This window comes from Melopsittacus undulatus, chromosome 6, assembly GCF_012275295.1.
Source record: "Melopsittacus undulatus isolate bMelUnd1 chromosome 6, bMelUnd1.mat.Z, whole genome shotgun sequence".
NCBI lineage: Eukaryota > Metazoa > Chordata > Aves > Psittaciformes > Psittaculidae > Melopsittacus > Melopsittacus undulatus.
In genome coordinates this window covers 42,988,625-43,015,884 of record NC_047532.1, presented here as the reverse complement: position 1 = coordinate 43,015,884, position 27,260 = coordinate 42,988,625, and the positions used below count along the sequence as shown (strand labels likewise).

The window sequence follows — 27,260 nt, the reverse complement described above, 5'->3', positions numbered from 1 at the left end:
AGCGTATTTAAAACATTTAGATTTTAGGATGGAAATTCAAAGTGTGTAAGATACCTCCTACTGCCCTGCACACAAGCTGCTGATCAGCTGTATGGATTTAGGGCTCTGAGGTACAAATTGAGGCAATGGATTTCTTCGCTCAGCTGTGCTTCAAAACAATTGCCTCACAGCAAAGTCATTTCACTTAAGTTTGCACCATTGGTCAGGACATAGCACTTGGACAGTAAATTGGATGATCACATTTACTACTCACTTTTTAAGGGCTTGACAGAATAGAAAATTATACTTGGGTTTCATACCTCTAAAATCTGACAAGTGTTTGAGAACACCCCAGAATGAAACTCTTGAGTCAGCCATCCTCCATTTTTGAATGGAAGCCACTTACTGTCTCACTCAATTTAAGCCTACTGTACTAAAAGGAAGAGACCTGCTATAAAATGGTCAGCCCTTCCATCAGGAAATAGCAATTCACAGTGGAGCTAACCTAATTTTTCAAAGGATGAAGTTAATGCATGTAGAGAATGTGCAATTAAGCACCCAATTGAGTATATGAATATTTAGAATTATTTTCCCTAGAGAAAATTAAGTGTTCAGTGCCACTGGAGATAACAGGACTATGTACCCACTCAAATAACTAAGAGTTCGGTGTTTGATTCAGTGGCAAGACTTCAGGAAAGAGATAACAGGAATTACAGCTGGGAATAGAAGTATGCCTGCAAAATGGCAATGACTTCTCAAACCATTCAGGGAAAATTCTGTGGCATCAGACATTCAGAATAATCGATACTTCCTTTTGCTCATTAACTGGTATGTCCCCTTGTTTACTCTGCTAATAGCACATTTCTCCTTTCACTGAAACAAATCCAAGGGTTTGTAATAAAAAAGGAAATGAGTAATAACCAAAAGTCATCCTACTGATGCAACCAAAAGGCTAATTACTTCAGAATATTGACAAGCTTTGCTATAATTATGCTTCCTTCCAGACATCAATTGCTGTTCTCCTACCCCACCCCTTACATATTCTTCTTACTGCTTAGAGGAGCTATTTATACTGTGTAGATTAGGAATTCACACTCCACTGTTATTTACTGCACTGCATTTGACTAAAGGGATGACAGCAAATTTTTGTCAAATATTTAATATATATCTGGACAGATACAGATTGGATTTATAAGTGCACTGGCATTGTTTTGGGTGGTACAGGCCCCAGTACATCATCCTTTAAATGCTGGATTAAGTATGAGCTAAATTGACATGCTCAGTTTAAATTATTTTGGGTAGTAACAGCCTTCTAGAAACTGAACAACAGAGCTCAGCTCTATACGGAGCTATAGAGCTCATTTGGTTCCAATCAGCAATATAAAACCACTCTTCTGATTTTTTTTTTCATTAACTATAGATTTCATAAGTCAGTATCATTTTCATTCCCATAGTACCTCACACATGGGGAGAGGGGGAAAGTATAATTGGTACTTTCATTTTTTTTTAATCTATGTTTTAAACTAAGTTTACCAATAAAAATTTAAAATATGACCTCAGGATGAAGCAATAAGTGATAAATCTGTGCAGAGAGACTGAGACTTGCTTTTTCAACTCTGGTATGTGCACTCAATGGGCTGGGGGTGGATTTCTTAGTCACCCCAACACAGAACAGATTTATGATACCAGGGCAGGGTTTCTCCAGGCTTTTCTAATTAGCTATTATGGCTCATTCCTTCTGTTCAAAGGGAAAAGAAAGCATTACTATCAGTCAAAGCAGAAGGAATATAACTGAAAACTACATCTACCAATCTCTTAAATTCGATACACTGTCAGATGAGGGAAAACCCATAGTCTTTCATCAAAACAAACAAATTTTCTCTGTCACCACTGGAGAGCAAAACCAGCCTCTGCATTATTCCAAGCATCATGAAATCAGGAAGAGGTGACTAAAAGAATAACTCAAAATACAGGATTGATGGCAGTGTGAAACCTGAATTACATAAACAGCTCTTTGGTACAGACTCCTGCCCACTAAATATTTGGAAGGCCTTGGTACAGGATTTTTTTTACATAGGAAGAAGAGGAAGAAATTAAAATGAAGGCTTTTTCAGGCTGAACAGATTAAAGAAGCTAGTTGATGAGGGAGACAGTTAAGAACCCTAAATCTGATCTTTTCTGGGAAAATAAAAAAAAAGGATGAAGGGTAGCAATAAAATAAATTTACTTGAAGGAGTGAATTTTTTCTAAATTCAGGGGAGACAAATGATAACAGAAAAAGAAACATAAAGCAACTAATAATCCCTTGGAGACAAAGTAAGAACTAGTACATTTTGTAGGAATATAATTTGGCTAAATAGCAAACTCCACAGATACGACCATTATCAATCAATCTGAACTCAGCTTGGATAATTCAAGAGGAACTCTCCAGATTTTGGGAATTGAGACGAGATATTAAGAGGACAATAAATTAGAACCAGAGAAACAGGATGCTATTCAAGAGGATGTTACTATATAATCTCCATCAGATCCAGATCCCCAAGTACTGTTCTATAGGCTTCTTTAACTTTTACCCATACTACTTATACCTATGGCTCAAATTTTCAAGAAGGGGCTTCAGAGGGGACATAATATCATTAAAAATCCCATATTATGCCCATGAAAAACAGGCATATAAAGACTCAGGCACCTTGGAAAAAAATCTATCCTAGAAAACCCCAAACCACAACAAACAAAATGATCAAAAAACCCAAACCCAAACCAAACAAAAAGAAAAAAAGAAAAAACAACACCAACCAAAGGTCAGTGCCCTTAATAATAAAAGGTATAAGCTGTTGAACTTCCCTAAAAAAATATATATTTTATACAGTATAATTTTTAATATCTATATGCTCATATTGTATATAAATGTTCATATATATACAAAAATACACACACATATCAATGTGTGTGTATATATATAAAGAGGGAGGAAGGGATGGAAGGAGAAGGTCACAGCTAAATGGAGATTTAAAACGCAATCTTCACAGCTATATGGGATAGCCATAAAAAGTATCAGAGGGAAAGAAATAAACAATGTAGACAAGTAGAAAAGTGAAATTACTTTCTCCAAAGTAAACTTTTTAAAACTAACACAGTTAAATAGAAATCTTTTTCCAAGTTGCCTTTATTCTGGGAATCTTTAATATTTTTCATTTAGTAAATCCTTATCTGTAAGTGCCTACCAATAACCTCTGCAAAAACATCCAAGCATTCACATTTCTAAAGTTTATGACAGTTAAAAAGCAATTTTATGAATATTTATGAAGGCAGTAAATTATTAAAATAAATATAGATATTTACACAGTAGAACAACATCTTCATTTAATGGACGTTAATGTTAATATGTGAACATTTTAAAGATGAAGTGGTGTGGCCTTCAGGGCTTTTCTTACTCTATTAGAAGTTAACTTAGGATAGAAATTACGGCTTTTTCTTGAATCCCAACCCCAAAATATTTAATCATGCTCAAGACTCACATAATTTTTCAAAAAATGAATCTGGTGACGGTATTTCCAGACAGTGCAGATCTCCTCAGAACAGAAAAGCCTCCTCCCTAGAAATAAAGCCTTCTATGGCTGTTATGTGCTTGCAGATACTCCAACAAGCTTTAGGGCAGAGAAACTGGGTGCTAACACGGTAGCTACATCAATCTTTCTTTCTCCACATAGTTTATACTATAAGAATACATTTCTTGTCTACAAACGCAGCAGACAATACAAGATCCTCTTTTTCAAGAAGGTGTTATACATCACAGAAATTTCATCATCTTTGCCCACATTTATAGATCCTCCTGATTCAAGAACACCAGAGAGTCCACTTGGATGTCCTGTATGTAACTGGCTATTGAAGTTCCCCAGTGATCCCAATAGCCCAAGTTCCACCAAACCACAAATTTTACTTCTAGACAGAACACCAGGAGGCAGTTACTTTCAACAAGAAGGCATGAGGAAGCAAGTACTCTACCTTTTATATGGTAGGCTATTCTAAAAGTTGTGCTTCACTTAGGTTCTAGATTTGTCTCAATTCAGCTTTCTCCTTAAGTAAGTTTTTCTTCCTTAGTCCAGTGCCCTCTTTATTGAAAAACAACCCAGCTCTCTTAAGTGTCTCAGATTAGTTTTAAGATCCCTTTAGGAGTAGGCATAGCAGTTTAAAATTTCTCCTTCTGTCAGTTACTCAGCACTGTCAATTATTCTGGCTAGAGAGACAGAAATTACTAGCACCATGGCCATGCCAAGTTAATGTACAACATGAGTACTCCCTCTATGCTTCATTGCTCAGTCTACTGGTTTAGTTTGTATTCCTATAGGAAATTGTCACTCCAGGTGCTGGAAGCAGTAAATTCCTAAACCTTTTAGTTGCATTTGAAAATGACTCTGCCCTTGCCGTACTGTAACTTGTTCCAGCCGTTGAAGCATTTCTACCATTCTTTTCTCCCACCTTTAATATTATTTTTATAATAGACAGTCTTGCTCCCTTACTGACCTTAAGAGTTCCATATCAATGGTAAAAACCCCTTCTAAGCCTCTACTCCACTCTGATATATGCATAGTTTAATACATATCTATTTTTTTTTCTATTGTTTTTATCATAGCAATGTAAGCTCTACCTGTTTCTTTTCTCCCCCAAAGTCAACACTCTTTTTGCTATAAAGGTAGCATCCCTACTCTTTCTTTTTAGATGGATAATTTATCATATCATAGAATTGTTTGGGTTGGAAGGGATCTTAAAGATCACCTAGTTTCAACGCCCTGCCGCAAGCAGGGACATTTTCCACTACACCACGTTGCTCAAAGCCTCATCCAACCTGGCCCTGAACACTTCCAGGAATGGGGCATCCATCATGTGGCTGTAGTAACATATTCTTTATCTGAAAAGGTTCAGCTTAAGGGACCAAAACATGTCTGTGTGGCTCTGCCAATACTCTAGGAAATGTGCTCCCTGCCGTTGCTGCTCCTGTTATCCTTAATCAGATACTACATTACATATGTTTCAGTGGAACAGTAATACAACACTCCCAACAAAATCTGAAAACATATTAAATTACAAAAATAACTAAAGGTCAGTTTTCTACATATCTTATTCTCACAAAGCAGCTTAAATTTGCGATCCTTACCAAATTTAATCATAATTACTCTTGTTAAAGATTCAACTGCACATTCTAATAGCACATTAACTTCAGGCTTTTCTGCTTCAAATTCCCTGATGTCGTGGTTTAAGTCCAGCCAGTAACTCAGAGCCACACAGCTGCTCACTCACTCCCTGCCTTCTTGCTCTTCCACTTTCACATTACTACAAGTCTGAACTCTGTCTGCTGTTTTCAGTGTCTCAGAAGGTATGAGAGAGGGGCCCATTCTGAAAGACTGAAAGTAGAAGCCCCAAATTATTTTCAACTTTGATGCTCCCCCTAATTTTGTACCCTATTCAATCTCCATAATATATCAAACTAAATCTCTACAGCAAAAAATATTGTCAGTAATACAGTAACTATTTCAAATATTCAAATTCCCATCATTTGGGCTGTTTCTATAAATTATCCCATTCTACATGAAACTGTTCTCTACCAGCACATACTTCTTTCTATTAATGTGATGTAAAGAAATGCTAACTTTTCATGGTAAGTCTTCTGCCAGCAGCAGTATAGTACTTCTTTCAGGGTTTTTCCAAAGAACTCAATATGGAGATTAAGAAGAGCTGAGATTAAAAAAGGCAAAGTAAAAAGACAAAAGGAGAAAAATGGTTAAAACAAGCAGTAAAAGAAAGGCAAAAGCATACACATGCAAGGGAAAATGAAAGCTGAAACAGAGACAAGTTTAGAAACTTGGTTATGAAGATGAAATCTCATGCAGGATCTATAAAAATCAGACCCAAGTAGAGAGTGAGATATTTGCATAATATAAAGTAATAATGAGAAATTAAAGGACATAAAAATGGGGAAAAAACCCAAGTTAAATACACAAAATCAGAAAGAAAACCAATAAAAATATATCTATATAGTGACAGCTCTGTTACAAGCTACCACTCTGTTTTAATGTGATGTGAAACCAAACATGTGGAAAGGCAGAGGTAATGAAAATATAGGGAGAGGGATGTATTTGCTGGAACAGAAATCTGAGACTTGACAAGTACAGGAACATAAACATTGGAGAGAAAATGATGCAAAAAGTGGATTCAGTAGAGATTGTGTCCATTTAAACCATAAAGGCAATCTTTCTCTTTCACTTCTAATATCCTTTATGGAAGAATAATCTATTTTTCATATCTTACTGCATATTTTCTCATGAGAAAGGTAAAGTTTACAATTATTTCACAATTAAAGAAACACAATCTATACCCTAACCCCCCCCCCAAAAAAAAAAACAAACCAAAAACAAACAAAAAAACCCCAATCAAACAAACAAACAAAACATCCAAACAAAACCATTTACAACCTCAAATAGAAAAAATACCAAATAAAGGGAAAGCTTCCATACCTCAGTCTGTGCTCCGGAAGGTGTGAGTAACAGAGTAGCAGAACATAAAACATAGGTCTGGGGAGCTGTATTTTTAGCTCAGTCCCTGAGTATGCATTCAAAAATCAATCTCTTGAGCATATCACACTTTGGTTCATATTATGTAACAGACTGTGGATTCTTTCAGAATAGCAAATGAGCACCAAAAGTGTGGCTATCACACCTAATACATCAGTTTGCACTTACTTCCTGGGATGAGACTACAGCGAACCCAAACTAAATTTTCCTGAGATGACCCTTGTCCTCAGCACCAATTGTTTTTCCCTACTATTCAGGTGGCATTACTTCCTAATTTAGACATAGCAAGTGTTTAGAGAACACAAATTGGTAAAAAGTCCACTTCACAGGCACTGCAGACAATGCTATTACAGCAGCCTTTGCATCTTTATCAAATTCCTACTGTATGAGCCCTGATTGCTATTTCATTGTTCCTGTCAGTGGTGAAATGCAGTGTGAGATCTATTGCTGGAAATAATGCACAACAGCCAAGTTCTAACAGTGATAACTGACCTTTCATGGGTGTAATTAAATTGCATCTAAATAATTTAAATAAACAGCTAAAGCTACTCAGTTGAAAATGGCAGTTTTATTAAGACAAATACTGTTATTATAGAACGAAATTTTCAGGGGTTATTTTCTGAACCTGTGTCATCATCTCAACTGTGCTTCCTACGGCCAACAGAGCAGATCCTGATTCTTTTAATTGTAAGATCTGGAGTCACTGTCCTTTTATAATTGCTTTCATGAATTGGGAATGAATTAATTAAATATTTACTGCCCTAGTATATTTTCTGAAAGGCAAAACAGCACTTTTGTTTATAAAATATTTTCAATAGAAGGCAGTTACTTGACACTGCAATTTAAATGTGGTTTACACATTGAGTCTATGATGTCTATCATACAAGTGGACTAGTGAGCTGCATCTCTGCACTGGCTGGAATTGGAGGAATTATAGACACATACCCATAGCCATAGATACCCCTTCCCACAACTGCTGCAATCAAAGGAGAAGGAAGAAAAATATGTTTCTCATTCTGAATTTATTATCTCAACACATTCATTATTCACATATTATTATCTGAACACATTCATAGACCAGTAAATCCTAGTGATTTTACAGGACTGACTGACCATTAAAGGCAGGGGGAAAACATGCCTATCTGTGTATCACAGGGCAGTCTGCTTACACAGTTTACACAGCAGAAAACATCACAGAAGTTCATGTTCCTTTCCAGCTCTTAGTCCCTTTTATCCCTCTGAGGCGTTAAGGATAGATGAAAGAACCAAGGTATCAAAAGGTAAATTCTCCACAGAGCAAGGCTGTATGTATTTATGTATATATGTATGTCATGATTAAATCAAGTTACCTTCTAATTTCTTAAACAAATCCATAAACAACAGTGTTAGTCTTCCTGCAGTGTACGCTTCTGGTTACTACCTCACAGTCTCAGTGCTGGCAGAAGCATACCTGTAGCAAGGCTCAAAGTGCTGGCCTTTAGCTACAGTCTGATGGGACTGGAAAGACCTGCAGAAGCCTGAGGTTGACTGAGCACATACTGTGCTCTGCCTCCTCTCACAGCATGCCCAAACTACAGCCAGCAGACTAAGCAATATAAACAACTGTATGTACATTTTTAGCATACACAGATCAAACTATTCCTGATCTCAGCTGCCTCCCCCCCTCCTCCTCCCCACATTCCCCTCATCCTTTTTCCCTTCCCCTCTTCACCCTTCCACCCCCCACCTCATGTTATTTACCTGTTTTAGGGATTTCTTTATTTACCAAAAGGCTTACAGTACACCCAGAGAAAATACAGCATACTACTGGGACACTCTAAGATATGCAGCAAAACAAAGAACTGTAAAACATAAAAGGCAGCACAGACCAAAGTGGAAGAATCTGAATGCCAGTAAATCCTGACTTACTGTGATAGAATGGGAATGTCTTTGTTTCGATATCTTGAAACTGAAAGTACAAATAAATAATTCAGCTGAAGCCCAACAAGCATTTGACTAACCTTATAAAGCAAAGGTGATTGTCCTAGCTTCAAAAGTGCAATTTTTTTGGTCACATTTGTAATGGCTTGAATCCGGATCAAGTCTGCCACAGTCCCATACTGTACATCAACAAGTTCTGCCTGTAAAGAGAAGACAAAGTAATGGTAAACCTATAACCATGCATCACTGAGGATGCTCCTTCCACAGAAACAAAGCTGTCTGCATAAGTATAAGCACCTGACCAGAGTTCTACAATTACCTTATCCCCATTTCCTGATAAGAAAAACCTGTCATAACAAAGAGCTTGAGAATTTGGTCTCACAGCTGAATTTGTATCTTTGCAATTTTCATTCAAAATTCATCAGCTGTGACAAAAAAAACCCACCTTTTTTGTTCCCCCCCCCCCCCAGTAGTTACAATAAGTGGTTCTGATTTGGATGACAATTCCCCCTCATTAGCTACAGGAATGTATTTTAAACCATGTAAAGGATACTAACTCACATCTGTTAACTTCCTTAATCAGACTCTTATAAAGCGTTTCAGAAAATGAATGATTATACTGTTCACTTATCAAAATATATCGATAATATAAACTCTACCAATACACAGTTTTATTATGTGGTCTCATGTGATTCCTGAACAGTCTTAACTATTGCATAATCCATCAATTATCCAAGCATTATACTCAAGATAATTATAGTGGTAAACAGACTACAACTCTCTGACATGCAAGCTTGCCTATTAATACATATTTTTAAATTATTTACAGTCATTTCCACTAAATGAAAAGCTTTTAGAGTGTGAAGATCTTCAGCTCTTCAGTGAAGACACTGAAAGGAATGTAGCTAAGGCCTAAGTTATTAGTAAATATCACAAATCAGCAGTGATGGAAAACCACATCAAGACTTGTTTTGAAGGATTATTTTAAAATAAATAAATAAATACATATATTTAATTTAAGAATGACCAAGGGCATATTTCTCACATTTTTATAGCAATAAATTCTGGTGAAGACCAAGCATAAGGACAATCAGGCTTGTACATTATTATTTTAGAATGTCACAGCAGCTCTCAGGACACCACTGAGGACATTCTGGAACATCTAAACCCCTCCATTGTGTTAACATAAAACACAGATATAAGAAGACACAAAAATGTTGCATGAATTTTCAAAAATTAAAATAAGAGGAGCAGTACAAAATAGAAAAGTCTCCTTTCTGTTCAGCTTTGGTAACAAGTATGGATTCATTGCCAAAGGCAACAGTTCTGATTTTGGGCATCTCTACACAAACTGTTTAAATTCTAGCAACAGTTGTTCTGGATATGTAGGATGTGTGAAACTTTCCTAGATTCCTGAACATAGGTGTTGTAGGAAAGTATTTACCCTTATACAACTGTAGATGAATATTTTGTCTGAGTCTGCACCGCAACATTCAAGCTGAAATTATACAATTTTTTTGCCAAGGTTGCCATCTTCTTAAATGTATTATTTTAAATTTTCAAGTTATCAAGTTTCTAAGACTACAACATGTCATAAGTACTGTATAAACAAAATATTTAGAAAGTGCATCCAAAGTTATAAAACACTTCTTGAACAGGCAAGCATCAGATTTAACACCAAATACTGAAGTGTAAGAACAGAAAATCTTGCACTTCATACAGTTTCTTCTGAAATATATGAAACACTTAAAGAACTTGAAAACCATTTCTTAAGAAAACTGAAATTATGACTACAGGATGAAATAATTTTCCCCATGTGATCATATTATTTGAAAAGTATGATAAAATCAAGTGAGGAAGTTTTTATACTAGAGGAAACTATTTTAATATTTTATATTTTATCTCATTCATCTGATTAGAAAGAGTTCACCTCAAATGAGGAAAGGGTATTAACCAGTATACTTCCTTGAAATTCACACAAATTTTACCTCATTCTCTAGGTCTCAGCTTTATTTTAATTTCTACCTACCGACATGTCAGTAGACACACCTGAGTGCAATAATTATTAGCATCTCAAAAGTCTTATGGCTTGAGAGGTTATAAGTAGGCTGATTTCTTGGGAGACCTCTAATCTAATTCCTTTGGACCCAATGCCTTTCTCAATCTACCCTCAAGCAAAGCAAAAAATCAGAGCTTTCATCATTCATACGAGAGAAACTACACTGAATTTTCCTGAGGCAAAATCAATACACAAAGATGTAACATAATGAAGTATCAAACTATTCACTTGTACAGTATGCCTGTGTGAAAATGAGATTCCTGCCCATCTACATTCATGCGCTGCTTCACATCATTTTTACTAGCTGCTCCTCCAGGGTGCTACCCTCTGCTCTGTAAACAACAAAACTACATGTTTGCACAATTATTAACGCATTTATCAACTGCCCTTGGACGTTCTTAGTTCATTTATGGACACAAACTGCATCATCAAGAGCTATTCACTGGTCTTTCACAGTCAACATAGAAGCTCCATAAGAGCAGGCTGAATAAAAGGCCTTAAAAAAGCACAGCTCCTTTTCTAATTATGGGAGAACCAGAACTTGACTCCCTGCTGCCCCAAACACTCTGCCAACCATGTTCTTTGCTCCAAATGTTAAAAGTAAGCCCCTTCATACATTCATACATTGAGAGTACATGTAAGAAGTCATTACATAAAAAGCAGCTGGATATAATATAACAGAGTTATGCGTGCTTTCATTACACATCTTCCACATGAAGAGTGTGTCAAAGCTCAATATATTAGAAGTCTTTCATTTGCACTTGCCTGAAAATGAGTATGACCTATGCATCTGTCCAAATCTGAGGGCACTTGCACACTTATATTTCACTGTAACTTTGAAGCCATTCTCTTCTCAGCACAGATCTTTGACCCTTAATTTTACCTTTTATGGAATCATGGGTAAAAATGTTGCACATGTCTAGCAAAGTAAGTTATCACACCCCAGTAACATCACACATAGCCTAGCAGCTGGAAGTTTGCACAGCTAACCTCAGATCTAACTTAAAATGACAAAAAAAAAGAGTAATCTCTTCTCTTGACTATGGCTTGTCCTCTGCCAAACAAAGTCAATAACCCACTGGAAGAGTTTAGAAGAAAGTCACAATATTTTGGCACTACAGTCCAGACCCTAATAGGTAAACATTAAATTTTAAAGATTATTTCAATTTCTTCATTTCTACTCGAATACATGAGTAAAATTTTCAACACAAAGCAAAATACTGTGCAGTACTTAAAACATCTCATCAAATACAGCACAGCAACACTATCTCAGAGATCAGAGATCAAATCAGGAATTTTTTTATTTGATACACTGGGATTCAACTAATCAGACATTTTGCTTATAAAATAAAATAATGGGAGGGGTGAAGCTTTAGAATAATGTTAAAGAATCCTACTGAATCCAGAGTGCTACCCTCTCAAAAATCAACTTACAAATTAAGAGTCCATTTCTGTTGCACAGTTCCATTTTAATTTCATAATGCTCCTAACACCTCCAAAAATGGAAATTAAATTATCTATTCTTTATTTTTTTCAGAAATGTTTACAACATAATTTTACACATTCAGTTTTTTAAAAAAGCAAAATACTGCACCCCCAACTACCCATATTTGAGAAACTGCTTCCTTTTGGTAGGATAATTCTGTTAAAAAACAGAAAAGAACTCATGCTTTTATCAGATGCTTGGAAAGGAGCACTTATGTACTTGGGTTTAGACATGCAAGGGTAAATTCTCTTACCCTACAATGGGGAAACTGCTAAAGAATGAGTTGTTTTATCCATCTGAATTAGGTACTTACTCTTCAAATTGTTTCATTCTATGCTGTTTGAAAGATATGACTATTTAGGAACGAACTGTGAGCTGCAATATGGAGTTCAGTAATATTCCCCCATGCATGAAATGAAGTAGGGGGAGGTAATAAGCTAAACATTTTTAGAAAAAGTAATTATTTTATGTTAGACTTATCATTAGTTTCTAAGTCCCATGATGATTCTGAATGAGTTGCAAACATTCTGTCTTAAAAACTATGATAAAATCCCCCCAAAACAGAAAAGATACACAATCAAGACAGTCAAGGATCTTTTCCCAATTTCTTCTACTTATCTCCAAAACAAAAGAGAATAAAACAGTGTACTTCATCCAGACATGGAAGTAAAAAAAAGAATAAGACACATCTTGGAACAGGAAAGTGAAAAGCTGTGAGAAGCAGGTGGCAGCTGAGGTCTTGAAGATGTTGGATACTATTTTAAAACTTTGCTTTCATTGCAAATTGCTGGGGCAATAAAACAAACAGACAAAAAGGGTAAGTTAAACAGATCAAAAATAATAACAAAAATATATTTGTCATATCACATTGTTATCATTCAGTCCACTTGAATGAGGAAAGAAATTTATGAACTGCATTATACATCTGTATACAATACACTGGGAAATCCTACAGAGAAATTAAAATTATTAATAATAATAATAATAACCCCACACAAACAAACAAATAAAAACCCAAACAACCCACGCACAACAGCAACAACAAACCCACACAAATTCAAAGCCAGTACACCTGGAAAGAGATGTTTCTTACAACCACCAAAAGCAGATAGAGTCAGTGCAAGGAAAAAGGTAGGTTTTAAACGCACCCGCTCTAGGTATCAAGGCTGGGGATCACAGGATAGAAAATCAAGTAGTTTGATTATTATTTCTTAATAAGGTCAGTACTGAGCAACCTCAAAGAAGTTTTATCTGAAAGTTGTAAATTTACATAGAAAACAAAATCAAAAGTAGTATATGGGACTGCTATGGTAAAAAATCTTAATGTTACATGCTGTGAGTGCCACGTCAAATCATGAATATACTATATCAATCTATTGATTCATATTAATGAACAGCTTCTAAACAAACTATTTGGGAGGTCTGTAAAAGCTGCAGCTATGAAAATGAGTCATATTTAGTAGCACAGACAAGCTCATATTCCTGCCAGTCCTGATGTACCTATCAAATGAGTGTCAGAAATGGATGACCTAAAGACTCTCCAAGTATTAAAGAAAACTAAATATTAAATGTCATGTATACAATGTATCTAGGACTGCTTATTTCTCAAAATTAAGACTATTTCTCAAAAAAAACCCCACATAAATAATTCTACAGATATCAACCCCTAATTTATGTGATTGTCCAGGCTCACTACATCCCCCTCTTTCCCTCAAGTCAATGTCCTTCATTTGTCCTTCAACATTCAGCTACTATTTTCAGGTTTTTCACAAAATACAAGTAACAGAAACATCCAATGCATGATCAATCACAAGTAAATAACCTTACAAATAGTCATCCTGCCTAAAGTAACAACACCAAAATATATTTGCAAATTCTAGCTGAGAAGATGGCAGTCTGCAATCAGGACATTAGGCTAACTCTAAACAGTTCACTATAATTTATTTCAGAGCTCTGAAATTGAGGCTGAAGACAGCATTCAGCAGAGCATAAAAGTAAACTCAAGCTGGTTGTAGATCAAAGCTGGACATCAACAAACACAAAGAAAGCTGCAAACATAAAACTACTTCTCTTCTAAAATTAGAGAAGAAGAAAGAAAAGGGGAGATAACAAAGCTGTGCCTAAGTATGCCAAATCATTTGTTAGTGCACAATCCGCTATGTTTTCGGATAGGAGCTGCTGCTCTCATTTTGGCCAAAAGCACTCTTCTGATAATCAGGGACACACAGATGTTTCCCTGTGATTGCTACCACAAAAGCCTCCTTCATCCTCCTACTGAACATGCCAGAGACAAAACAAACAGCTATAACCATCTCTTATATACTTACTGTATTTGTAGAGGAAAGTTAATATACAAAGTTCACATTCTAACTTTGTCCTTTGTTTGGTTCCAGTCAGAAAGAGAAACAGAGTTCTGTGTTTGTAGGTTTTGTGGCATGCACCTGATGGCTGTCTCCAGTTCAACTGAAGTGATGAAGATTTAACTATGAAAGCCATGAACGAAATTATTCATTCCTTTCACAGTAATGACACTTGGTACGAGTAGGATCAGTCAGTCTGTTCCTTCACAGTTAGGACTCACTGAAGACAAGTGCAAGCACAAGTAAGTTTTATTTACCATTTTATCATAAAATGGTATGTGTTGGAAGGGTCCTTAAAGATCATTTAGTCCCACCCCCCCGGGAATGGGTGCGGGGAGAGGGTTGTAACATGAAAGGTTAATATCTTACAGAGCTGCTTTTGCTGTAAGCAAACCAAACCAAATCAAAACCTAAAACCAAATCTGTTCTTTGGAACTCAGTTTTCATGCAAATGCCATACTCTAGTGTTTACAATAAAAAAAAATACTAACTTTGAAATCTCCTGGTGAGCTTTCCACTCTCTTTATGAAAGATTTATTATAGGTCTCAAATTCCAAGCATACCCTCTTCCAGCAGTAAATACTACCCAGAGTGTTTTGTGTGTGCTATGAAACACGGCCATACCCAAACTGCCTGGGAAATCTTGTAGATCATTTGAGGGTAATTACACAGAAATGCAGCTGTGATACCCTGCTAACAAACAAGCTGTATATTTGAAAGTAAATTCTCCTACCTTCTTTGTGGCCACTACTTATCCACACTCTATTTCTAATCACACAGGATTCCCTATCCTTGAGTTTGTGTGCCTCACTAAAAAAAATAATGAGAAAAACAATCTTAAGCCTTGAAAAATAAACTGATATATTTCCAAGCAACTGTGTGAGAAAAGCCAAAAAGATACAATTTGTGCAGTTTGAATTTGAACATGCTGTCTGTGCCCAAAAAGGCAAATCATCACATATTTGGAATAGCTGAAGCTAATTTTGTTGTGTTACAATACTAAGCAATGCACTTGACCAGGTTTACACCACAGAACTTCAATACAGTTCTACAAAGCAAGATTTATGTGTCCTGGTTTCAGCTGTGATAAAATTAATTTTCTTCTTAGCAGCTGGTACAATGTTGTGTGTTGGCTTTAGTCTGAGAATAGCGCTGGTAACAACGTTTTAGTTGATCAGTAGTGCTTACCCTGGTCTGGGACTTTTCAGTCTCTCATGCTCTGCCAATGAGAAGGGGCAAAAAAAGCCAGCAGGGAGCAGAGACAGGACGCCTGACCCAAACTAGCCAAAGAGATATTCCATACCATAGAGTGTCATGCCCAGCCTATAAACTGGGGCAGCTGGCTGGGAGCCACTGATTCCTGCTCAGGGATGGGCTGGGTCAGCAGGGCAATTGTACTGTGGATCACTTATCTGTCTTGAGTTTTATTCCTCTCCTTTTCTATTATCAATATTATTATGTTTTACTTTATTTCAATTATTAAACTGCTCTCATTTCAACCTATAAGTTTTATCTTTTCCCAAATCTCCTCCCCATCCCACCGAGAGAGGATGTTGGAGGGAGCAAGCTGAACAGCTGTGTGGTACTTGGTCATGGGCTGGGCTTACACAACATGTGCATGGGGTGATTAAATAACTAGCTGGTCATTAAATAACTAGCAGGTTTTAACCACAGGCACTCCTTTTCAAACAGATCCATGACATTTTTTTCTTCATGGTTGTTAGCACTTTATTCTATAGAGGTTTTCTTTTTTTAACTACAATAACCCTAGTCATACAATGAAATTCCAGAGTAATTCTATATGAGTCACAGTGTCAGCTTTCAGTCAAAAGTATTCTTCATGTCCAGCTTTTATTCATAAAGTTTCACACTGCATTACAGGGGCAGCTAAAATTTTAATCTGTACCAAAACAGGAAAAAAGTTGGCCCTTCACCTCAATTTGACAGAGTTTGCTCCAGAGACCAAATTCCATCACAGATAATTGTACACACTCTGCTCCCTCTCGTGCTGTCTGTCCAGCTAACAGAGGTCCAGCAGACGCAGGGCTCTGCTGAAGTTTCTCCTACAGGCTGTTTTTGCTGTTTCAGTATAATCTTTAGAAAGACAATGAGGTTCAACATGTTTGCTTCCTTGCTTTTTATAGCTTATAGCAGTTTTTTTTTTTTCCTCTACCAGCTCTCAGGGAGGCTGAATTAAGATCGAAGCTTTTTTATAGTCTACAGAAAAGAACCTCTTTTTTTTACGGTTAGAGAGCCCCAGATAAATCTGAGTTGACTTAGCTCAGTTCCCTGTTCACAACGCTTACCCTGTAGACTCCTCCCTCTATATCTATTTGTAACTTTATTCTTTCTCCTTTTAATTCGCTCATACTGACCCATTGCCCTCTGTCATATTCTTTGAGCTTCCCTTTAGCAGAAGGCCAAACTAACACTTGAATATAACTTCTTAATTCATTATATCCATCAAGATATCCAAGCAACATTTTTTTTCATCCTTTCTAATTAGATACAATGCAAATCTTGTTTTTCAAGGATTCTGAAACAAAATATTCTTATTTTTGGTCATATTAAATTTATGTTTATTTTAAAATCTCTAAGAATGTTTCTTTAGTAAAACACTGAAAAACACGATATAATTTATGCCTAAAACCCCATCCGAACTATTATTATTTTGGACTTTTATTAAGCAGTGCTGATTACTTGTTCACCTCACTAGTGAGAAAAAAAAATATTCTAATGATTCTTTCTTACATGCATGTATTATTTACATTCCCCTCTTTATAAGAGTTAACTGCAAGTATGTTTAGTAGCATTAGTCCCTAAGCATAAAGTCACATTGATCATACTTTTGAAAGAAGAAACAGAAATCTCTATTTGCCAGCCTACTTGGTTCAGTTTGTTCAGGGGTAATTATTCATGCAAATATACATTCACAAATTACAGACTAAGGATAAATTACACAGTTGTTCAGCCTTGATATGACATCTTAAAAAACAAATCATAAGCTACATATGTATGCAGTAAATTAAAATTGTGTGATTTAAACCTGGTTTTGAAAACATCAATGAAACAGCTTTATGTCAGAATCCAGTGCTGTTACGTCAGAACTCAAATTCTCAAGGCTGGACTGCAGTGAGCTGGAGACTTTACTGGCTACTTTCAAACACAAAGAACAAAGGCAAAACACCCAGTGGCTGCAGACTACATGGCCTTCTTATCTTACATCAAATAAACCCCAGGAATTCCATCCGATAGTAGCTACAACCAGTAAGACTTTAGAAGGTTGCACCTTACAGAAGCTGCCTAAGAAGCCCTTAGCAAACAAGGCTGTCCAGGCTGCAGCAGCAGCAGCCAGCTAGACAAGGATTAGATCAGCCCAACTGGGCAGGAGAAGCTCCCAAATGGTACAGGGCATGCTCCCCACCACCAATGAAAACGTGAAAAAACATGAAACACAAGTTTGCACCTATACATCCAGATGAGGAAAGTAACCTCCTGTCTGAAAGGACAGGTCATAAGAACAACATCCTGTGAATGCAAGCAATGCCTATGAAAGACAGAAGGTGTATCAACTGCAGTGAAATGTTACATGGAAGTGCTTTTGAACAAAGTAAAATTTAAATGTTTAATTTTATAATTATAATATATTCAGTATTTTAATTTCCTTGAGTGTAGTGTTTCAACCTTGCCCAATTGTTTCATTTTTAGAGTTAGTCTGGTTGTGTCAAAACCAACACCACCTAGAAAATAGTCTTACAATTTTCAGGCTTCCAACTTTTGCCATGATTCAGGATAGGTCCCTTTTGGTTATCCTTGCTATATCATAATTAGCTCATCACTATGCTCAGCCTTCCCAAAGGTTAGGGTGAAGGTTTTCCTGAGCTGTGTCAAATTTTACAGAAATATTTTGAGCATTCATCTCTGCTAAGTACTGGCAGAAACACTGTGGAGAATTTTGTGAATTTGATTCTTGTGCTCTCAGCACAGATGGAAAATTCTGGAGAAAAAGAGGAAATCGCGTGCAAAGGACAGAAACTGCTTCTTTTTGGGAAAAGGCCCAGAATCATTCTCCTTGTACAGTGGCATCCAGTTAAACTGCATCTCAAAAGAAAAGCTACAAAAGCGTACACATTAATCTAAAACATATGGGAAAGTCTGAAGAGATTCTGGAATCTGGACAACTTGAAGGAGGTAAGGAGTAATCTGACCTGACATTATATAATGGATTTAACTGGATAATGGAAAAGCTTTGTCATCACTGCAGCCCATTCTAGATGTTGCTCTGGAACTGGATCTAACACAGTTTCCCTCATCTTCCACTCAGCCTGGAATCCAGATCAGCCTCTTTTACAGCAGTACAGAAGTGCTCAGTTTTATTGTAACACTAGTACTATATGGTACAGTTTTCAATAAAAGAAAGGCATTATTAGATAACTAATTATCTTCATTGTCTGCAGAGAAAACTGAAATATTATTTCAGGCAAAGCAATTCTACAGGCATGAAGACAACAGCAATAAGATCATCAGGGAAGTTCTCAATTGAAAGAGCCAGTCTTACTCATCAGATCCTGAGCCTAGCACTGTCTGCACTGATACAGTTTCTCATTCTAGAATTTCAGTTAGCATCATCGGGACTATAATATTTTCTTTTGGCCTTAAGACGTAAGAGTTTTATACATAAGAAGGCAACATGGACAAAGAGATAAGGAATTTTTTTAATTTTTTTTTTCTTAAGATTGATGCAGTAAATCTGTTGACAGTAATATAATCTTCAGCTTCTCATACTACTTCATCCTCTAAAATACTCCTCAAGTAAAGCTCATGCCTGGCAAGCACTGCCCTGCAGTAGGAGGGAGATCCCTCCTGGATGACAACACAGCAGGAGCTTTCCTGTATATTTAAGTAGCTTTGTTCTCTAGTAGTTGAAGCCATTGCCAGACCTCTTCTATCCTTATTCACCTCTGTCTGCCCCTCAAAGACATCAGTATGAAGCAGTGAATCTGAAAGGAGAGAAGACTAACTCTGTATGGTAACATAATTCAGTGGAAGGTAAATTCCTTGGAGCATCTTTCTCACGCACACCTACTCTTGGGCCAGTCACAAGCTGGTGATTGATTAGTCACCTTCTCTTTGAAATGCAGAACACAGGAACATAAATAATTCTGAGAAAAGAACTGATGTATCGCACAACTAATTAACATTAAGGCCCTCCTAATGAATAAAATAAACAGAGTAACTAATATTACATGAGGTATTAGACATGAGATTTATTTGTATCTACTGGAAGAGACAGCATATCAGACAGAAGAAAATAGGAATGCCTAATTCTAGAAAAAGGGGAATCCAATGTATTTGCCTAATTCTAGAAAAAAGGGAATCCAATGTATTTTCAGCTTTGATTGGTTTGCATTGTTTTTTATTTTATTTCTAAGCAGGTTTTTCTCTGCTGAGATTGCAGCTGGTGGGCACAGGCAGAATTGCTGTATTTCTAATGACCTTAAAAGTGAAATTCTGAACAAAAGTTTTTTCTCAGGACACTTTAGTCCAGCCAGTGACAGGCTCTGGTATTTTGACTACTGAACACCCAATGCAGTTCTGCCAGCTGCACCCGGATACCAAAATTAGACTCGCCTGTGGTTAGCAACTAGGTCTTTTTTGTTTGTTCTTTTTTACATTTTTTAAGAATTCAGTTCTTACCTATTTTTTTCAACCAACTCTATTGCACATTTTTGTCATCCTGCTCTGAAAAGTTTCAAAAGACATTTACTTCAAAGGGTTTTCTCTGAGAGAGTTCTTTGCTTTTCAGTCTTTCTTACTATTAAGGCTCTATATCCAGGTTTATAGCATTCCTTAAAGCAGTTTCTAGAAAGGTACAGCCTTTGCTCTTTGATACCAAAATTCTTCAACAAAGAAGTCAGACAAACTGCTAAAATCTGTCCTCACCAAATTATTCATATAATGGCAGCGTTACCCTCAACTAGTTTAGATTACATGTAAAACTTGTCATGAATGTTGGGGTTTTTTGGGGTTTCTGTTTTGTTTTTTGGTGGTTGTTTTTTTGTTTTTTGGGGGGAGGGTGTTTTGGGTTTTGGTAAGAACTTCCACTCATTCAAGTGGTCACCTTAGGAGGCTGTATTTGGACTTCATCTCACCATCTCCTAAGAGAGAGAGGAAATCTTATGACTTCTTGGGGGGGGAGGGGAATAAAAAAATGAAAAAAACAGAGTCCCATAGGAAAAGCATTCAGTCAGCTGATATTATTACATTAGAAAAAATACATTTTTATGATTTTGACAAAATGTTTACCAGTATTGACTGTAAAAGTTGAAGATAACTCCTAAGATAAAATACATTGCTAAGGCTTCTACTGATAAGATTTCTGACAACAAATCAAAGATTAAACTAGTTGCTCCTGATTCTTTTCAACTGCCAACTAACTCACAGGAGAAACCACCGTGATTTAGACTTTTCTTCCTTTTCAAAAATAACCAAGTGCAGTATGTCAGTGTTCTGGGTTCAGCATTTGCATTATTACTAAAATGTTATTACTAATATACCGTTAGTAAAACATCAGTATTGATTCTCAATTACAAAACACCAAAAAGTTTTGCCACAGTAACCATTTTCATTTTGGAACCCTGCCCTTCAATGACACAAAAATATTGCGGCAATATTAACCAGGTTTTTGTGCATGACAAACTCCTATTATTTTTAGGGAACTGTACAACTTTATTTATTAATGTTTATGTGATATATGCCAGAAAACTGACAGGATGTTCTCCAGGACATCTCTTCAATTATCATTTTTGTAGTCTTGACTGCAATTTTATAACCTCCACATTGCATTTCACAGCTTTCTATATGTAATTATAATGGAGTGGCAGCTATCCTGTAGTTAATGTTAAATGGTGTTTTCCGTTTAAAGGTCAAGTCTATTCTAAACCCTATATTCTTAGTGAGAATGTTTTGAAAATATGCTGTACCTACTTGGCATGCAGAGCAGTGGTCTAAATTATGATTATTTGTGGGAGAGGTTTCTGAGAAACTCTTCTATAAATAAAAGATAAATAAACCTCTTTTAAAACATTTAAATATTTAAAAAAAAAAGATTTTTCTCATTTGTAAGTGTTATTCAACCTATCTGGAAACTAGCAGCTGCTAGGGATGTATTCTAGCTAGTAGATGTCTCTTCAGAGACAACATATTAGAAAACATTAATAAAAATAATAATAAACTAAACTGGCATGCTTAAAAGAATTAAATGCACACATCTCAAGATGCCCTCTAGCTTGATATTTTGCACCAATGTGCCATCAAAAATGACTGAAAGACTTAGGGTGAGATGCTTTTGATTATTTAATCTAAATTATATGCACTCTCTGTCTTTGGAATTCAAGATGTGCAAGTGAGCAAGCTACAGAAAGTGCATTTGGAAATTTTGCCTGGGGATAGAAATAACCTGGGACGACTTAAAAATTTTCAAAAACCAACCTGCTAACACCAATCATAATTCAGAAATATTGTTAAGGAAATTACCACTGCTTAGCTAGAGGGAGCATAAATGATAATACAGGTGCACTAATCACATTTCCAGTCCAATGAAACCAAATCAAATGAAAGAAAGCCGTTGGGTCAAGGACTTCCTGACATATTGTCCCTTCAGAGAAACTCATCATTTGGTGCAGAGCTAGAAATACCGAAAGCTTCAAGTACCGCAAGGTAACAGTGCTGCAATGCTGTAAAAAAGTAGCAGACAGGGGAGGGGACTATAAGGCATGCAAGCGGGGAGTCTGCATGAGCGCAAAAGATAAGTGGAACAGGCAGGATAGGAGAGGAAGACTCCCATCTTCCTGCACAGTGAAGGATCTGGGAAAGATGAATAGGGAGAGAGGAGACATCTCAGCACAGCAACAAGAAAACAGGGTATCTGATAAGAAGTGAGCAAGCCCTTCTCCTTGTGAAAGAAGATCTGACAGAAAGCAAGTCCTGCTTCCCTTATTCCCATCTTGCCAAGTTTGAAGAATGGTGGGAAGATCAGCAAGTGAGCTTAACAGATGGGTTTGTACTTCTCGTATTGCTTCAGGTGGCATTAATCTCTGTGGTGAGTTCTCAGTAAGCTGAGAAAATGTCACCAAAACAAATGAACCAGAGCAGGCTGATATGCTATCAACAGATGCAGAGAATCCCTTCTGCATATTGTAGATACAGGCAAAAAGTCAGCATTCTTGCTAGTCTGCTCCCTACACCCCCTCCAAAACTAATCAAAGATATCACTGGCTGAGGTGGGAGAATTAATGCCTAAAATCAGCAGACACTTCAAACAGAGAATTGGGTACAATCAGTGCAGAAACATGGATAATGGCAGGAAAGTGATGTAACAGAGGAGTTCAGGCAGTCAGGGAACAGGGACAGAGGAGGGGACAAGGAACAAAGGGGACAGGTGTTGGAAGAAATGTCTTGAAGATGGGCCTGATTTATTTCTGTCTGTCAAAATCCTGCCTGCATATGCATTCCCATTTCAAGAATATTACCAGTACTTTTGACTTCTCTTGCACTCTCTCCTGGTTCCTACCTAACAAAGTCCTTTCAGTGTATAAGGTCCAGGAAAGAAAAGTGGTGTTTTGCTGGGATTGCTAAGGGTGTCCTTGATGGACACAGGAAGGACACAGGACCAGCAAAGGCACCTATACGGATTTGGTGCATTCAGCAGAGGAGTGTAGCATAGCATTAGACAATGTTGTATAGAAGGGGCAGCTAAGGATCTCTGTTTAAAGTATTAAAGCAGAGTTAGGATTGCCAAAAGCTCTTTAACACTTCCATAAAGCAAAGAGTGAATAAATTTAAGGTGAAAAGAAGGTGAGGAAAAATCCAGATCACACAAACACAATTTCAGATAATCAGGGAATACAAAGCAAACAATATTCATTTTGCTTTAATTAGTCTGTCCTTGAATGTCGTTTCAACACACCATTGCAGCTGCTAAGATTTTCTCTTTACATTTGTTAAAGGAAAGGGAACAGAGCAGATGAACATTGCAACACTAGTTTCTTCCTGAAGTTTGCTATACTCCATGGGCCTGCTTTAAACCAACTGCCTGGATGACCTGAGCACCTTGCAGCAGGCAAGATGAATCCTTACTCGCACTTCACTGCACTAGGGGATCACTGCTGTGTAGGTTAACAGACGGGCTACAATACGCACCCACGCTGACACTACTTACCAATGTAGTACTGAGAGGAGGATGCTGGGTCTCTGGGGGGTTCACACACACATATGCCTCTCCTTGGCTCATACCAATGGTTCCTCAGCTCATCCCCCCACTGCTTTGCTGGTGAAAGCACATGCAGCCACAGCTCTAAGATCACTATGCACTGTGATGTCAGGGAGCAGCACATTTGGATTCACCACACTACACACTTAGAGAATGCCTAGATACTGTTTGACAACACATTTTGCTTTAATGCATAAATTTGATGCAAGGTAATTTTCCTTTATAGAGGTATTCTGTTGGCCTGTGTGGCTTTCCTGTTTTCATCAAGCAGACAAAAGGTTTAAACTCTATAAAAGGTGGTTGATATTTTAGTTCTAATCAAAATATATTTCATGTGTCGTTCTTTCCTTAGACTGACCTAGTCTGTGATACATTATTTACATAACTGTTGCAATACCTACTTCAAAACCAACTCGACAGCCCTCTCCAGATCTACAGGCTGCCCTGCCTGTCACCGTGATGGGTAAACAGTGTCACCTTTTCAGGGTCCAATGAAATATAGAGTAGTAGTAAAGGGTACTATACATCACAATGGCACTAAGTAGGTTTTTCAAGTAGGTTTCAGATCACAAATGCTCACATTTTTATTCACAAATGCTGTTTAGACTGTTACAAGACCGCACAAATTGGATGGCTCACATACAATGGCTGTATGATGAATGGACATGACAGGTGGTCAAAGAAAATGATTTTGCTATTCTACAAATAATCTCGTCAACATGAAAGTAGAGCTGTAGCTTTACTGTTAGCCAGACTGCAGTTATTTAATGGTTTTATTTGCTTGAACTTCTGGCAAACCAAATATACAAATGAGATACAATGAAGTAGCAGCAGCATCAAAGCAGTATTAGCAATTCAACCTGATTGTGTGACACAATAGAAATTTCCTACTAATAATGTGTCACATTTGAAAGAAAATTATTCAGATTATGAGTAGCTGTTACAAGAATACCTTTTAAAAGGAAAACTGTCATGATTTTAAAATCACAATCCACTAAAAGATATTCAGAATATTCAACTCGTAGTTTCACTGCAAGCAATCAAGTCACCTTCTGATGGCTGATCCCAGCAACAGCCACTGCCTGCTATTTCTCATTTAAAGGTTTCTCATTTCCATTAGTTTAAATAGTAGAAATTACTGTGTAGGATTGAAAGTCTGGAAGGTTAGAACACCACCAACTTATCTGTAGCCAAAACAAATAGGGAAATTTCCCTTTTAGTCAAAACTCTAGATCTAAGGACACTCGGGAAGACATTTTGAAGAATAAAAGATTCAAAGTTTTTCAAGGGTTTTTCAGGTAAATCAAAGTTCTGACTGTAAAATTGTGCACAGTCATTCTTTAGCTCAAACACAAGCTCTAAATTTTGCCAAAGCGAAGGTCTAACCCCAGTGAGTACAATGCAGTGTGTATGGTCCTCATTGCTGCAGAACACAGAGAAAACTGCCCTGAAATATAACTGAAAGTAGTACATGATTTTTTTTCTGAGAACACTGGGTTTCCTTTAATCTGATCCATTTGTTAGCAACACTTTGATTTTCATGGAAAAAAAAAATCTCAAAGGCCACAACTATACTTTCACCTCATTGCAAATCCTCTTACAAATTTACAGTGAGAAATCAATATTACATATCAAGTTTCTAAGTGATAAATGTGAGAAGCCAAACCTACTCATTAGTACTTTTTACTTGCCCATGGAAAAGTTAAAGCATACACCATGTAGGTTAAGACCTGCCCCTGCCTCTTCATTTCACTTCTTAACAGCAAACATGAAGTTGTTGGGTTGACAAAGCCCCAGAACAGAGGCTGTGTGGGGACAATCATGAGACTCAATGTGAAAAGTGGGCATGTAAGATAGACAAAAACAAGAGACATTCTCCCAGAGGAGAACAAGAACTCCATTCCTTTTCCTCTCAGGGATAAAAACCTTGGATGAAAAAGCTTCAATGGTTCTAAGAAAGGGAAGCTGAAACTTTTGAACTTCAGGATAGGTAGCTTAGGGATCAGCCTTTCTACCAGCCCTCGTATTTCCTATAGCTAAAAAACCACAATTATGTTATTATAGTCCATAAAACAGATTAGTTAGCAACATGCAACTTAACCCATTTTGACTCACTAAAGGATTTTCAGTGCATTACTTGTTATCAATAAACTTTCACAAACAGAAGACAAATATACAACAGTTACATTTTAGATATTCAGTAACTGATTTGTTACAAATATTAAAAATATTCACAAAATATAAAGGTATTTTGGAAGAGGCATGCTCCAAATGCAAAGCTATTCACAATTTGTTCCTATATAGTCTGTTAGTGTTCTAAGTAATTAAAAACATATGTTCTAAACAATAAAGAAACAAAGATGGAAAAACTCCTCCATCACTGGGCTAACATACAGTATTTTTTTTACAGAAGAGAAAGAAACCAGTAATATGGTTAGCAGTGAAATTGCCACTTTAATATTTCAGAAATATTTATTGAGATTCATACTATCTCAGCTAGGAAAGTAAACAGAACAACGACCCCTTTGTGTATCCTCAATGTATTTGGAAAGCAAATATATGAAGGCAGCTAGTGAAGACAGTGGACAGAATAAAACAAGATAATCTGAGATCTTATTTCACTTGGCAAGTAAGAAATCCCAATAGGCAGATCTTTCCACTGACAAAACTTCCTTAAAAAAGCTACAGTGAGATAAAATTACAAATCATAGTTTCCAAGAGGAAACAGAGCAGATATGTCAGCTGAGCTGCCAGAGAAGTAAGCATGTGAGATCCACAACCATAACTCAGGAGCTCAAAGTATAAGCCCAGTACTCCCATGGTCTCACAGCAGAAAACCTCATCTTACCCTTCCTACAGGTATCCCTCAAACCAGTAGCACTTATACATCAACAGGGACAAAATGTAGCTCTAGACACAGTTTTCAGATTTTTATACCCAAGCAAAAGATGCCCATTCATAAACTCAGATACAATAAAAAAAAAAATCAACAACAACAAAACCCCCCATATATCATATTATGTGTTTGGGTCTGACTACTTTTCAAGTTTGAATTGAGATTGGCCTCATAATATTTTACCTAAATATGACAATTTTAAGGCCGGGCATTTCACCACATGTACTTTCAACCAAGTTCAACAAAAGCTAATGTTTTCTAACTCTATTTCACCACAAATGACAGAGACAAATGGTTATATTACCTCAAGAGTTCCTTTGGCAGAGTAAGCGGCGTACGAGTACAGGAGGTCTCGGCTGTGAAGTGTTTTGGTCTCTGTGTTGCACTGTTGTCCACTAGGATAAAAGCATTCACCGCTGTTTTTCAGAGTTACTGTGTTTGAAGAAGAGCCCGGTAGGTCAAGCAAAACAGAGTAATTTACCAGCTGGACATCTTCAAGACCTTGGGAACGCCACTGAAGCAGAATTTTCATTGCAATGTCTACATCGTCTTCTCTAGGGAACTGTAACAGATCTCTGGAAAAAAAACATAAGTAAAAACTGCTTAATTTATTTCCCACCAAGACACTTGTACCTTAATATGCATCGGTCCATAATTTTATTAATAATGTACCACCAAATATGGGGGGTGGGGAGGGAAATCACCCTTCATATTTGCAAA

General features: G+C 36.8%; 1 protein-coding gene across 6 annotated transcripts in view; it reads right to left on the bottom strand.

Annotated features, from left to right (window-relative positions):
- NAALADL2 (N-acetylated alpha-linked acidic dipeptidase like 2) overlaps nucleotides 1-27,260 on the bottom strand; it is a 634,909-nt gene that overhangs the window by 360,491 nt on the left and 247,158 nt on the right. For all 6 annotated transcript variants that reach the window (XM_031047098.2, XM_031047101.2, XM_031047097.2 and 3 more), the window contains 2 exons: nucleotides 26,845-27,115; nucleotides 8,549-8,668 (listed from right to left, as the gene is read on the bottom strand). In XM_031047098.2, the coding sequence (XP_030902958.2) occupies nucleotides 8,549-8,668; nucleotides 26,845-27,115 (391 nt within the window). The remainder of the gene's footprint in view (nucleotides 1-8,548; nucleotides 8,669-26,844; nucleotides 27,116-27,260) is intronic.